This window comes from Dunckerocampus dactyliophorus, chromosome 7 (genome assembly GCF_027744805.1).
Source record: "Dunckerocampus dactyliophorus isolate RoL2022-P2 chromosome 7, RoL_Ddac_1.1, whole genome shotgun sequence".
NCBI classification, from domain to species: Eukaryota; Metazoa; Chordata; class Actinopteri; order Syngnathiformes; family Syngnathidae; genus Dunckerocampus; species Dunckerocampus dactyliophorus.
In genome coordinates, this window is record NC_072825.1 from 24,407,804 (window position 1) to 24,421,063 (window position 13,260).

General features: G+C 41.1%; 1 protein-coding gene across 1 annotated transcript; it reads left to right on the plus strand.

Moving 5' to 3' along the window:
- The first annotated feature begins 1,898 nt into the window (after window positions 1–1,898).
- Window positions 1,899–12,912, plus strand: glipr2l (GLI pathogenesis-related 2, like). The gene is made up of 5 exons (XM_054780890.1): window positions 1,899–2,209; window positions 2,509–2,617; window positions 5,900–6,003; window positions 9,145–9,222; window positions 12,300–12,912. The coding sequence occupies exons 1-5, from the start codon at window positions 2,197–2,199 to the stop codon at window positions 12,473–12,475; spliced, it is 480 nt and encodes a 159-aa protein (XP_054636865.1). The 5' UTR covers window positions 1,899–2,196; the 3' UTR covers window positions 12,476–12,912.
- Window positions 12,913–13,260: the final 348 nt, after the last annotated feature.

Sequence of the window (13,260 nt, forward strand, 5' to 3'; positions counted from 1 at the left end):
TGGAAGAATGGCACCTTCCAGATCAAGCACGCCCAGACTCCTTCAGGATGAGGTGAAGTACTGCAGCACCATAGCGTATGACATTTCTATGCATTTTATTGTCCGATTAGCAAGAATAATTATGTCATACATAAGGTTGGGAATTGAGTCTCGAGCATCCATTCCCGGGAACGATCCATTTTTCCAAAATTTCAATTCCTAGGTTCGATGCCCACTTCGCCGACCAGAAGAAATAGTCGCAAACACCAAAGAAGAAGAAACTGGCGAGCACCAGCGAAGAAGAAAAGAGTTTTGCGTAACTTCATGAATAAGAATATTATTGGCACAGTACGTCTCTGTTAGCAACAGTCAAGGGACCTTCTCAACTCACACAACACACTTCCTGCCTTCAATATGAGAGCGCTTTGGGCTATTTCCTGTTTAGTTGTGTTAGCAAAATAAGGGTGTCATAAAAAATAGCTTGCAACATTGAGGCAGCAAACAAAGTATAGTACTTTTCACAAGTAAACATCTTTTGTGAAAGTCTACTCGTATAAAAAGAAACTTCACAACATTTATATTCAAGTTGAATGCTTTGATATTTATACTGTATACTGGTTGAAAATAGCCCTGTTAGAAATTCATAGTAAAGTTGATAAAAGGTTCGTATCATTAAATCATTCATGGAAAAGTTCCAACATTTCATCCAAAAAGAAGTCTGGTTAGCACCCTTATTTAAACTGTAGAAATTTTTATGACCCTGTCTCTTAAAAGCATCAGAGTTGAGAATCTTAGGAAACGGAATCGAAACGAGGAACCGGAACTGGAATCGTTCAAATTCAAACGAAGCCCAACCCTAGTCTGACACGCATTAAACACAGGCTACAGAAAGTCACGGCGTAAAATAAATGTTTCAGCACCATTTTACAGTACTATTGGCAACATGGTGACACACACAAACTGTTAGGCGCCATGATCCAGCTCAGTACACTCAATGAGAACACTCATTAGCAGGGCTTGCGCACGTAGCCGTAAAGAAATGCTCATAGGTTTCTGCGCTGTGTTTATTCAGGAAATGTGCAAATTCAGCAATTATTTACGTAAGAAAATGTCTGAATGTTGACTCATATAGAAAATACATTTATAAAACAGTTCAACTGACAAATTATTAATGTTTATTTTCTGTCATCATTATTCTTTTTTTTTCATTTGTCATCATGACAGGTCAGATCTGACCTGCTTCCCCTGGCTCCACATCCCTGGATGGAAGTGATGCATGTCAGCGACAGCTAGTTAAATTATTTAAAGAATTTTTTAGAAGTAGGATAGTGAAAAAAACAATGATGGTGCCACTCTTACACAGTAATGTGAACATGACAACATTCAATGTACCCAAACTTAACCTGAAATTTAAGGGCAAGACCTGTTTTTAGAAAAATATTTTGTAGGACAAAATTAAAGATGTTTTTGCTTTGTTGAACCAAGTTTTCATATTGGTGAAATCTCATTGAGACCTTTTTTTTTCGGGCGGATTTCTGTGTAAGAGTGACAGGAAGAAATGCTCTGACTGCTGGATAAGAAGTCGTTTGGCACCGCCTTCTGGTTTTGACGTCAATATAAACAACCAATGTTTTTGCAACATTTTCCGTGGATTTTTTTTTGTGTGGGGGGAGGGGGGGGTTCAATTTCATTTTCGATTCAAGTTGGTAATTCACAAAATAGTTATGAAAGACTCAATGCATACAATGATCAATAAAGACAAAATGCATAGAAACCAGTAAAGGCCTTGCCTCTGGGAAGCATGATAGTGACCACAAAAAGCCTTTCAGCCTTATATGGGCATATGTCTCTCAAAGATGATGTCATGAAGGGCTGTGCTCCCCTATCAAAGGAAGGCCAGACAGAGGGTGTGTTTTCGTCTTGGGCCATAAAGCCAGGCTCAAGGCAGATGTGTACAACTTGACAAACTGGCATGTGGAGCTATGCGTGACATGCAGTGGAATGTTCCACCCAGCTAAAACAGCCAATTGGGAAATTTTGCGCCCCTGCAGAATTTAAGGAGGAATGAGATCCAATTGAAAGGCTGGCCAGGCTTGAAACATGAGGCACTGAGCAGCTGGTTTGGGGTATTAGCATTGGAAACAGCTGCAAGGCCGAACCTTTTTATCAGTAGAAAGCTTGTTATTGGACTAACTGACAACTTCCTGTGTTTGCACCATGGGGAAGTCAGGTAAGTGGAAAATGCACCCGTGTCAAAGTATGTGCAAGCTGTAAATCAAATTACTAGTTGAGCAGGGGTTTTTGTGGCTGTTTGAATGTGCCTATTGTGTTGGAGTGGAGGAGAAAAGCACAGTGAGTGATGGCACCACACTTGGGCAACACAGAATTCTCTGTCTGGGCTCCAAATGACCACACTCAAGCTCTTGTATGGATTCTGCAATAACGTTTATTGAACCCCGTGTTCAATAGTCGTGTCTCCTTTTGCCAGCCTGATATCTAACATTGCCTCCTGTCTGTCTTCTCTCCCAGCCTCAAAGCAATTTGCAGAAGAGGTGCTGCAGCGCCATAATGAGCACAGGAAGAAGCACCAGGCTCCACCACTCAAGCTGAGCGCCAAACTGAACAGAGAGGCCACCCGGTGCGCTCACACACACACACACACACACACACACACACACGAATATACTCTTGTACACACACAGACAATGTGGAGAAAAATGTCAAAATGATTCAAACCACCGTGGCCAATGCAATACCCACAAAATCTTATTATATAAGATCCTTTTTGTTTTTTCATCACTGTTAATGTTGCATCAAAGTCCTCTTTTGTCTAATTCCTACCAATGCTCTTTCTAAATTAACTCTCAAAAGGTGGCTCTTTTATTTGTGTGCCTTGTTTCCGTCCCAACGTGGCAATGTGTTTCGCAAGAGTCATATCCTTTCCTCATGCATGTTTCAGTCTGACTGACACTCGGGGCCACACAAATAACCTTTCATTATGTGACACAAATATGGTATGAATACTGGAACTGTCACGCTTAACATATAATTAAGTTCATGATTGGTATGGATGTCGCAATCAATTTTGCAATATAACGCAAAACTTTTGCGAAATCTCGCAAAGCTTTCTAAACTGTGAAGCTACATGACGCACTTCCGGTCTTAGCTTGCCTCCACATAAAGAAAACTGGTTGGAAATGCTTCATTCAATTTACAGTTTCAGCATTTGCGCATCAGTTACTGCACAGTTGTAGAGGTATATAGTGATATTGTGGTGCCAACGTGGTGCCCACGGGCACCAGGTAGCCCCCCACGACCACATGAGGTGCCGGCAAGCCTGCTTTTCATTCAGGTTTTCAGTTAATAATGTGAGAACACTAGAAAGAAAAGTATTGTGAAACATAAAATGTGAGTTGTGGATACCGCCATTTTGTGAATGTTTTGGTAAAACAAGCGTATTTGATCTGTTTGGGTTGAAATAAGGAATGAAAATTTCTACAAAAGTGAGTAGCTCGTGGCCATTTTAATTTTCTAAAAGTAGCTCTCGCAAGAAAAAACGTTGGTGACCCCTGCTATAGGAACAAGTTTTCAATGATCCGTGATGTTTGTTCGGCTCGTCTTTTGAAAATAAAATGCTAACATCTGATGCTAGCTAGTGTTTCTGTGCTGGTACTCGAAAGGAAATGCATGCCATACATCGGATTATTTCTCTTGTGTGCACTGCTTGTGTGCACCCTGTAAGTAAATATTGTCATGTCAGAAACTGTGCTGCTCTTAATTTGCTTATGGTTTAATTTATTTCGAACATGCGTACAGTTTACATTGAATGCGTCATGTTTCAGTTCACAGCTCCTCATGTCCGAAAAGGAGTAGGAAGAAGCAGAACTTATTTAATCGTACCCCCTATCCGAATCACGTCACCTGCTAATAATACAGGTACATATGTTCACTTCCTGTATTCAGCATACACTAATTCACTGGTTACTTATTCTTTCATACAATCAAAGCAGATAATATTTTTTATTATTATTATTGCTATCATCACTGTCATCATTATTTTTTTTTTTTACAAAAAAACAAACAAAGTCCTTCTTTCATGTTGAACTCTGAGTGTCATTGAATGTTTATACACGGATTCCTAATTTTAGTACTTTGTTGAGCAGGCCCTTGCAACAATGATATCAAAGTCAGTGTTATTTAATGTAATCCTGCATGGTTCTTTCTTTGTGGGTTGTATGCTTGTTGTCATGGTAATATGATCTTTAATATTTATCCAGATTGTTGATATCTTCGACAACAAGCACCCTGGCTTCTCCTGGACCTCCATTTAGCTTGATGTAGATTTGACCGTTTGTGCTCCAAGTGCTTTGTATCTTTCCCTGCTTCCTCAAGTCTCATGCTTTCTTGGCGATGTCAGCGTTGTCACATGCTCATCCATGTAGACGTTTGTGGGTTTTTCCCCCTCTTTCGGCAGTGCAGTTTTGAATTCCCTGTTGGTGAACTTAACGATGATGGCGTGTGGTGTTGTTTCTGCAATAGAGGATGCGAGTGTCGATGGTGTTATCTACATCCACCTTCTTTTGATTGTAGCTCTTTGGCGATCTGTTGCCTTGTTGAAGGAACATCCATTTCATCTGGTTTTCCTCTGTTTTGAACTGTCCCACCTGTTGACCTGGGTGCAATTCGGAGCCCTGTGAGGATTATTTGGTTAATTTGTGCATTCTGATCCATCTCATCACTTATTCCTCATTTGCTCAGTGATATTTTCCTTTGCTTTTTTCTCTTCCTCAAGCGTGATGCACAAGGCAGCGTTATCCTCCAACGGTGCTTTGATATCACCCTGTAGAACACTGATATCATTGCGTAATGTTCGATTTTCTTCCATAGGTTTTTTCACCTCCTTAAGAGCAGCGCACAAGGCAGCATTGTCTTCCAATAATGCCTTGATCTCATTCTGTAGAAACCTAATATCCTTGCATAATGCTCTGTTTTCTTCCATAGGGTTTTTAGGCTCCTTAAGAGCAGCGCACAAGGCAGCGTTTTCGTCTTGCAACTCCTTGATTTCTTCTCTTAATGCTTTGGTATCCTTGATCAGTGCTCTGTTTTCCTCCATAAGGTATATGACATCATCATGGACGCCCACAATCATTTGGATGAGGCTTTGCTCTGAAATTGAAATCTATGATTGCAGACACAAAAGGTCTTGCCTTATATTAAAGAATCTTGCTCTTTTTCTGATTGCAGACACCTAATTTCTTGCCTTGTTTGTAGTGCAGTGTGCTCTTGTATCTCATTCATCTCCTTCTTCAAGGCTTGCAATAATATCACATTTTTGCTCTTGATATTTTCGAATTCTGGTGTTTTTCACTCGAGGCGTCCTCCGAAGAATCCGACAGCCAGACTGACCTTTTTTTCTTTTTCTGATTTTGAATCCGTAATTCCAGGGCCAGTATCATTTTGCTTTGTGGTTAGCATTTTTGCTCGGCAACCGTTGTGAACTTCAGCAGTTAGCCAATTAGCTTGACTTGCTAGCAGGTAGCGGCACTTGGAACTAGTTTATTTCAAGGAATCTGTACCTCTCACCTATCTGAGTTGAGGGAGTTAGCAAGCAGTTCTGATCTTGTGTTTGTGAAATGTAGTCAGGAAAGCACCAAATAGTTAAAATTTCCAGTATCGTAAACAGAGCTGCTGCCATGTCCGTCCTCCCCAGCACACAAGGGAAAAAAAAATTGAGAGTAATTCCAAACTGCGGACATTCTGAGCTAGCAAGCTTGTTGCTGTGTGGAGCACCATGTTATCACATACACACGATATCATTATTGGCAGAAAACCTGATACCGATATGAACCAATATATAACTTGTACAACGAGGGACATCCCTATTCAAAGTGTGCTATTGTATTTCTTTGTCTCTCCAAAGCTATGCTGAGAGTTTGGCTAGCACACGGATTCTAAAACACAGTGAGGAGTCCAGTAGGGGGAGCTGTGGCGAGAACCTGGCATGGGCCTCCTATGACCAATCAGGTATGTTCAAATGCACCGATAACTAAATAGTGAAGTTGACAAATGTAAATGACAAAAGTATTCATTTTCTAATTTTCTAAATTAGTTAATCAGAGTTTATTCAGCAAAGCTCAATGTTTTTTGTGTGCCTTTTTTGAATGTGTTTGAAAGTGAGGTCACTGTGCACTTAAGCCCCTGGTGGCCAAATGGATGTATTACAATAGCAATTAATTGGTTTATGTCGAATTTACTCAAAAATGTTGCCTAATATTGCGTACATTTCTCGCTTAGCATACAAAATGGCATGCGTCTTGTTGTGTTACTAATGGACTGCCTGAGTCCATTAGTCCAAAAGTCCCTGTTAGCATGGACACCTGAGCTGTATGTCATTGTCCGCCAGATCTGTCACATGTCTATGACATGATCAGGGGTTGACGTTGTAGTATTTTACTAACAGTCATGCCACGAGTCTCTGCTTTTCTTATTGATCACAGCTGCAAAATAAGCCACAATAGAGCCAAAGAAAGTTACCAGTGCCAGAACTTTGATAAATGTGAGAAACACGACTAAATTAAAAAAACAACTCCTACAAGGTGGTGTTCATGTGTCTGTCTTGTTATGTACATATAGATTTGTTTTCTGCATGTAAAAGTATAATCGTAAACTAGATTTCGGTTTGAGTTGGACGCTAAGCAAGGTTGCACTGTATTACAATAAAATGTGTATGTATGTACATATGCGTGTGTGTGTGTGTCTGTATACACTGCTCAAAAAAATTAGAGGAACACTGGGGGAAAAATGACCTTGAATATCTTTCCTGATAATAAGTGGGTGATGTATTAGTAACAAAATGATGCCACATAATTTGATAGAAATGAAAATGATCACCCTATAGAGGGGGGAAATCAAAGAGACCCCAAAAATGAAAGTGAAAAAATGACGCAGCACACTGGTCCATTTTGCTAAAATGTCATTGTAGCAACTCAAAATGATTCTCAGTAGTTTGTGTGGCCCCCACGTGCTTGTACGCATGCCTGACAACGTCGGGGCATGCTCCTAATGAGACTACGGATGGTGTCCTGGGGGATCTCCTCCCAGATCTGGACCAGGGCATCCATGAGTTCCTGGACAGTCTGAGGAGCAACCTGGCAGCGCCGGATGGACCGAAACATAACGTCCCAGAGGTGTTCTATTGGGTTTAGGTCAGGTGAACGTGGGGGCCAATCAATGGTATCAATTCCTTCATCCTCCAGGAACTACCTGCATACACTAGCCACATGAGGTCGGGCATTGTCGTGGACCAGGAGGAACCGAGGTCCCACTGCACCAGCGTAGGTTCTGACAATGGGTCCAAGGATTTCATCCCGATACCTAATAGCAGTCAGGGTGCCATTATCTAACCTGTAGAGGTCTGTGCGTCCTTCCAGGGATATGCCTCCCCGGACCATCACTGACCCACCACCAAACCGGTCATGCTGAATGATGTTGCAGGCAGCATAACGTTCTCCACGGCATCTCCAGACCCTTTCATGTCTGTCGCATGTGCTCAAGTTGAACTTGCTCTTATCAGGGAAGAGCACAGGGCACCAGTGGTGTAGTTGCCAATTCTGGTGGTCTATGGCAAATGCCAATCAAGCTCTACGGTGCTGGGCATTGAGCACAGGGCCCACTACAGGACGTCGGGCCCTCAGGCCACCCTCATGGAGCCTGTTTCTGATTGTTTGGTCAGAAACATTCACACCAGTGGCCTGCTGGAGGTCATTTTGTAGGGCTCTGGCAGTGCTCATCCTCTTCCTCCTTGCACAAAGGAGCAGATACCGATCCTGCTGAGGGTTGAAGGACCTTCTACAGCCCTGTCCAGCTCTCCTGGAGTAACTACCTGTCTCCTGGAATCTCCTCCATGCATCCAGGTACCGCAGTGATGCCCTGGTCCAGATCTGGGAGGAGACCCCCAGGACACCATCCGTACTCTCATTCGTTGTCAGGCATGCGTACAAGCACGTGGGGGCCACACAAACTACTGAGAATCATTTTGAGTTGCTACAATGACATTTTGGCCAAATGGACCAGTCTGCTGCATCATTGCTATGTGTGTGTATGTGTATATATATATATATATATATATATATATATATATATATATATATATATATATATATATATATACACACACACACACACACACACACACACGTATATAACGGCCACCTGCCTATAGCGGCCACTGAAAAATCCCCCCGCAGAAAATGTACGTGTTTATAGACCCTGTGTATAGCGGTCACCTGTCTAACGTGGCCAGCGCCCACCCGTTTTGTATCCCTTGGTCAATATCTGACTGCATATAGCGGCCAAAATGCCGACTCAAGGAGAAGCTTCATGCACGAAAAAGTTTTTTTTTTTAATCAATGAAGTCGTGTGTAGACTTTAATAACTGAGTCCTAGTTCGACATGAAAAAAGCCGTCTTCTTACTTTGCAATGCCGCCCTGAAAAGATTAAATGACGACCAAAACGGTAATCTTCCCACTTTGCAATGCCGTGAATTGATTCTAAAATAGCCAAAACACCTGAATAAAACATCTAAAATATCACTTAATTGCCGACTAATTAGAGATTAGAAGCCCATTCAATAAGAAAGGAGCGATGGTATTGTTAGTTTACTACGATCTTCACACCTCCTCCGCACTCAATTGTTCACGCACACACCCGTTCATGACTGCTTCACGCGTATCCTGTACACACTGTGTGTGTGTTTATTTATATATATATATATATATATATATATATATATATATATATATATATATATATATATGCGCGCATTAGAAACCTTCCTCCATTGACACCACTGTTTTAGTATGAGGACGTTTAAAGTGGATTGCTAATGACACTCTTTATTGAGAAGCCGGGGTCTATTTATTCTCTTCCATTTTAGAGCTCAGACAGCATGATTCACTGCCGAAATATGCGACACTCTGAGTCATAAAGCATCTCCTATGGTGCCGCACGGGGTGACCAAAAGTGCAGCATTGTAAATAAAAATGTACCCTGCAGGGATTTGTGCTGATCAAAAAAGATTCTGTGACAATGCTGCCATTGTGATTATGCTGGATGACAGAAGACTGATGTGATAGCACTTTGAACTGAGGTTGCTGTCTGCGCAGGGACGGATGTGGCCGACCGCTGGTACGATGAAGTCAAACAGTACAACTTCAGCTCTCCTGGATTCTCCTCTAACACTGGTGAGGACCTCCTTTATCACTCTTTTCATATTGGAGGAACACCAGGTATAGATGACCCTTCATTTATCTTGATCATGTGGAGGGGTGGCAAATTTCCTGTGGGAGAAATTATTACATTTTAGCACAAAGATGCCACTGGAGCAACTTCTTCCCCAGAATTCAAACGGACCATCTGTCTCATCAGAATGTCTTTGCCATAAACCAGAAAGGATCCTGTTAGCTAGCAAAATGACAAACTACGACGTCACTTTACTTAAAACTAATATTTTTTTCTCCTTTTGTTAGTCCTGTTGAAAACCTTTTCTCCTACCACAAATCAAAAATGGTACATTAGATACAGCTGGCTAAATTTTAAGTGTGGAGTTTTCCTATTTATGTCTCTGGTGGGTGTGTCCCCTGGGTGTGGTCACGATAGATGCTGGGTGAGGCTGGTGAACGACTGTCTTGCACAACACACCACTGCCTGGTGACAAAACAGCTCGTTAGTGGGCCACTCTTGTCATGGTGTGAGGCAATCTTTGGGGGAGAAATGCCAGGACAGTGATGTCACAATAGGTGATGGCACAGAACTCCTCCTCTGTTTAGAGAGGACCTTTTTTTAGTTTGTTGTAACGGCTTCTTCCACACCTTTCAAAACTGCAGTCCTCCCTATCCAAGAATTCAGACGTCTTTGCCCTCAAAGGAATGTCTCATCTTCATGAGATCTAAGTGACCTGCTGACTCAAAGACCCAAAGAAACTGCTCTACCAAGTTGTGCAATGCATTTGTATAAGAGTTACTTGGTCTCTCCAATATAGAGGTCATTGCACTCTGCACTACACTGCACTGCATAAACTACATTGCTGAGTTTACGTTTCTGGATTTTGGCCTTGGGGTGAACCAGCTTTTGTCTGCGGGTGTTGGTGGGTTGGTTAGTTAGCGAGCTATCTAGTTGGCATAATTTTCCAAAAAAGAAATGGAGTTTTGCTCAGCAAAGGTGGGCATTGTCACGTTTTCTTTTTAGTTACAATGGCTTCCATGGAACAGTTCACCCCAAAATCCAAGTGGCATACTGACGAACACAAATATGGCGTTTTCTCCTCACTTTTAATAACAATTCTACCTTGCCATAGGTATGTGTTCTGCGTGCCGTCGGTTGGGTCTTATGATTTCCGCGTTGACAGAATGAGGAATTGGTTATTAAAAACGGAATTTACTGTTAAATACGGATTCTTGTGAAAATGTACTTTTATGAAACGCTGTCATCGTGAGAAGGAACGTTTGCGTGGGGAAATATTTCCCCAGCGGACCGCTCAATCACGGTGGAATCCCCTCACAAACACTAACACACCCCTTCCCGAACTGAATGATATGTCGCTGAAACACGGGCTAAGTTGGCGAAAAACATCAAAACTCATCTGACTCGTCAGCAAGCATGCCTGGAAGTTGGTTAGCTTAGTTTAGCAGAACATGCTAGTGCAACTCAGGCTGTATGATTTGAGTGTGTTTGCGCTGTGTCGCTTTACTACGGTACTTGTTAATAAAGCGACTGGTGACGGCATTTTCCTTAACCCCAAGTGCGAACATTGCAGTTTGTTGAGGATTTTGTAACAATGTGTGCAGAGGCTGACACCCTGTTAGAAAAGTCAGCTAAGCATACAGCCATTTTTGAAAACTGGGCAAAATTGTCCTGTGATGTATTGAATCATTATCAATCATTGTCAGGATTTTTACTCGCTGACATGGTGTAAAATGTTAAAAAAAAAAAACGGAATTCTGAAAAATTAAAACAAAATTTGATGAAAAAATTTGGGGCAAAAATTTTTAAAAATTTTGTAGGGCCTTAGCCTTGTTAGCTGACAACACTGGAGAGTGTTTTTAGAATTCTTCTTGTTTTTAGTTATTTTTGGCTTCTGTCAAATGACATATTCCCCCATAGTACCACTGAATTTTCATTGGTAGTTGTTTCAATAATTTACTTGAATGATATTGCATTGTAACCATACTGGCTTTTCCTTCCCTGTTCTTTGTAAGTATTCATCTCGCTTAATCGCTGTTTTTGTTGCCTGTTGGTGTCTTGCCTATTAACTGAGGTGTGCATGAGGTTGTTGTTGTCATGCTAATGTCACGCTTCAATCGCAATGTGACCTGTCTGACTCAATGGATCAGCCGTGGATAACTCCAAATATTTTTATGCCACGCAATCTCACACAAGGTGCATCATCACTCCTAGCAGCTCGTCATGCTGATTCATGCTTGACTAATGGAGGGGAAAAGTTTACCAAGAGGAGAGACTGATGTTTAAAGGTGGATTCCTGTGTGTGTAAATATTTAAAGGAACTTCACTTTGTTGTAGGGTTCAACTAAAAGTCTTACTTCCAAGAGAGTTGTGCTTTTGTATCATTTCTTTTGAATTGGTTTTCAAAAGAAATTGTTTTAACATTTTGGTAAAACTCAATCTATTATTGGAACTTGTGGTATACAGTTATGTATGCATTTTAAATGACAGACAGGGGGGGCTGAGAGTAATCAAAATGTGAAGCGGCAGGATAAACTCCAAATGCCAGCCGTGGCAAAAAAAAAAAAAAAAAGACACAAATTTATTGGGAAATATGTCCTAATGTGAAATCAGTCTTGTGGCAGTATAGCAGTTAAAAATCACATCAAAGGTACCCATCTAGATGTATTAACATGCTAATTTAGCCAGCCTGGGAACCTCACTCCATTCATTTTCCACTGCTCTGCATACCTTCTCTGAAAAACTCCCATATTTTGAGGTGGGGGTGGGGGGGCATGCCCTTATCTTCTGAAAAATGTCCTTTATTTTCAAATGCAAACGTAGACCGCTATTTTATTGTGTTGTATAGGTACAACATATTGTATTGTTTTAAGTAGCAAACGTGAATCAATCACGACCTCTGTTGGTCACTGTAGTGAACTCCATTAGGCTGCCATTGCTTCCAACATACAGCAAGTACACACGTTGATTGTTTTCATAATGCAAGCAATCACTGTTAGCGTTTTGCATGCTAATTTATTGACTCTGTGCATTTGTAACACTTTGCCCACTTAACTCGGGACATAAATTGTGCTTTCAGGCCATTTCACAGCAATGGTGTGGAAGAGCAGCACAACGTTGGGTGTCGGTAAAGCCATTGCATCAGACGGCTCCTCCTTCGTGGTGGCCAGATACTTTCCAGCTGGGAATATCACCAACCAGGGGCACTTTGACAACAACGTCCTCCCGGTTAAAGCTTCCGGACCCCCCTCCTAAAGATGATTAAGTCAATTTGTGGCCTGCAATGCGATGGAGAGAAGCATCCTGCATTGGACTTAAGAGAACCACTTGGGCTGAAACTATGAGTGTTTTCTCGTTTGAAAACGACTGTTAAATAATACAGTGTCTAGAGAAATATGTGTAAGACTGTTGGCTAACACACAGGAGCTCACTTTATCTGTATTTGTATACAAACCGAAACCAAGTCAATTACATAGAAATATGTTTTACATATGAAATCATACCTTGATCATGGTTGGTATTTTTCCGGTTATCCAACCAGAATTCTGTGTTTTGTTTACTAGTATTTAAAGTGGATAAACAGTCCAAAATGTTGTAATCCGTCCATTTTTTTGAATAAAATTTACAACATACATACTGTTGCTTTGCCTGTTGGTTTCCAACACACATGGATTTGTGTAATATCCATTGTTTAAGTAAACAAAAAGTAATGTCTTGTACAAAATACTACTGTTTTTTTAGTTACGTAAACTTATCATACCACAGTATGATTCCCATTACATAAGTGTAATTAATAAATAATAAAAATTTGTCATTTTTTGTTTTATTCATATCAAGCACTTGCTCATCTTCTGTCTATTTAAATGTACTGAAATTGTTTGCAAGCTAAAATATGACGCGTTCCTGTGGGGGGCGCCAAAGGGCTTCAGAGGAAACTCATCTACGTGGGGGGAAAAAACCTACGCAATAAAAAATAAGCTAACATTTAGCTAGATTCCTTCAAAAGTTAAACTTGTCAGATCCTATGGCGACAGACGATG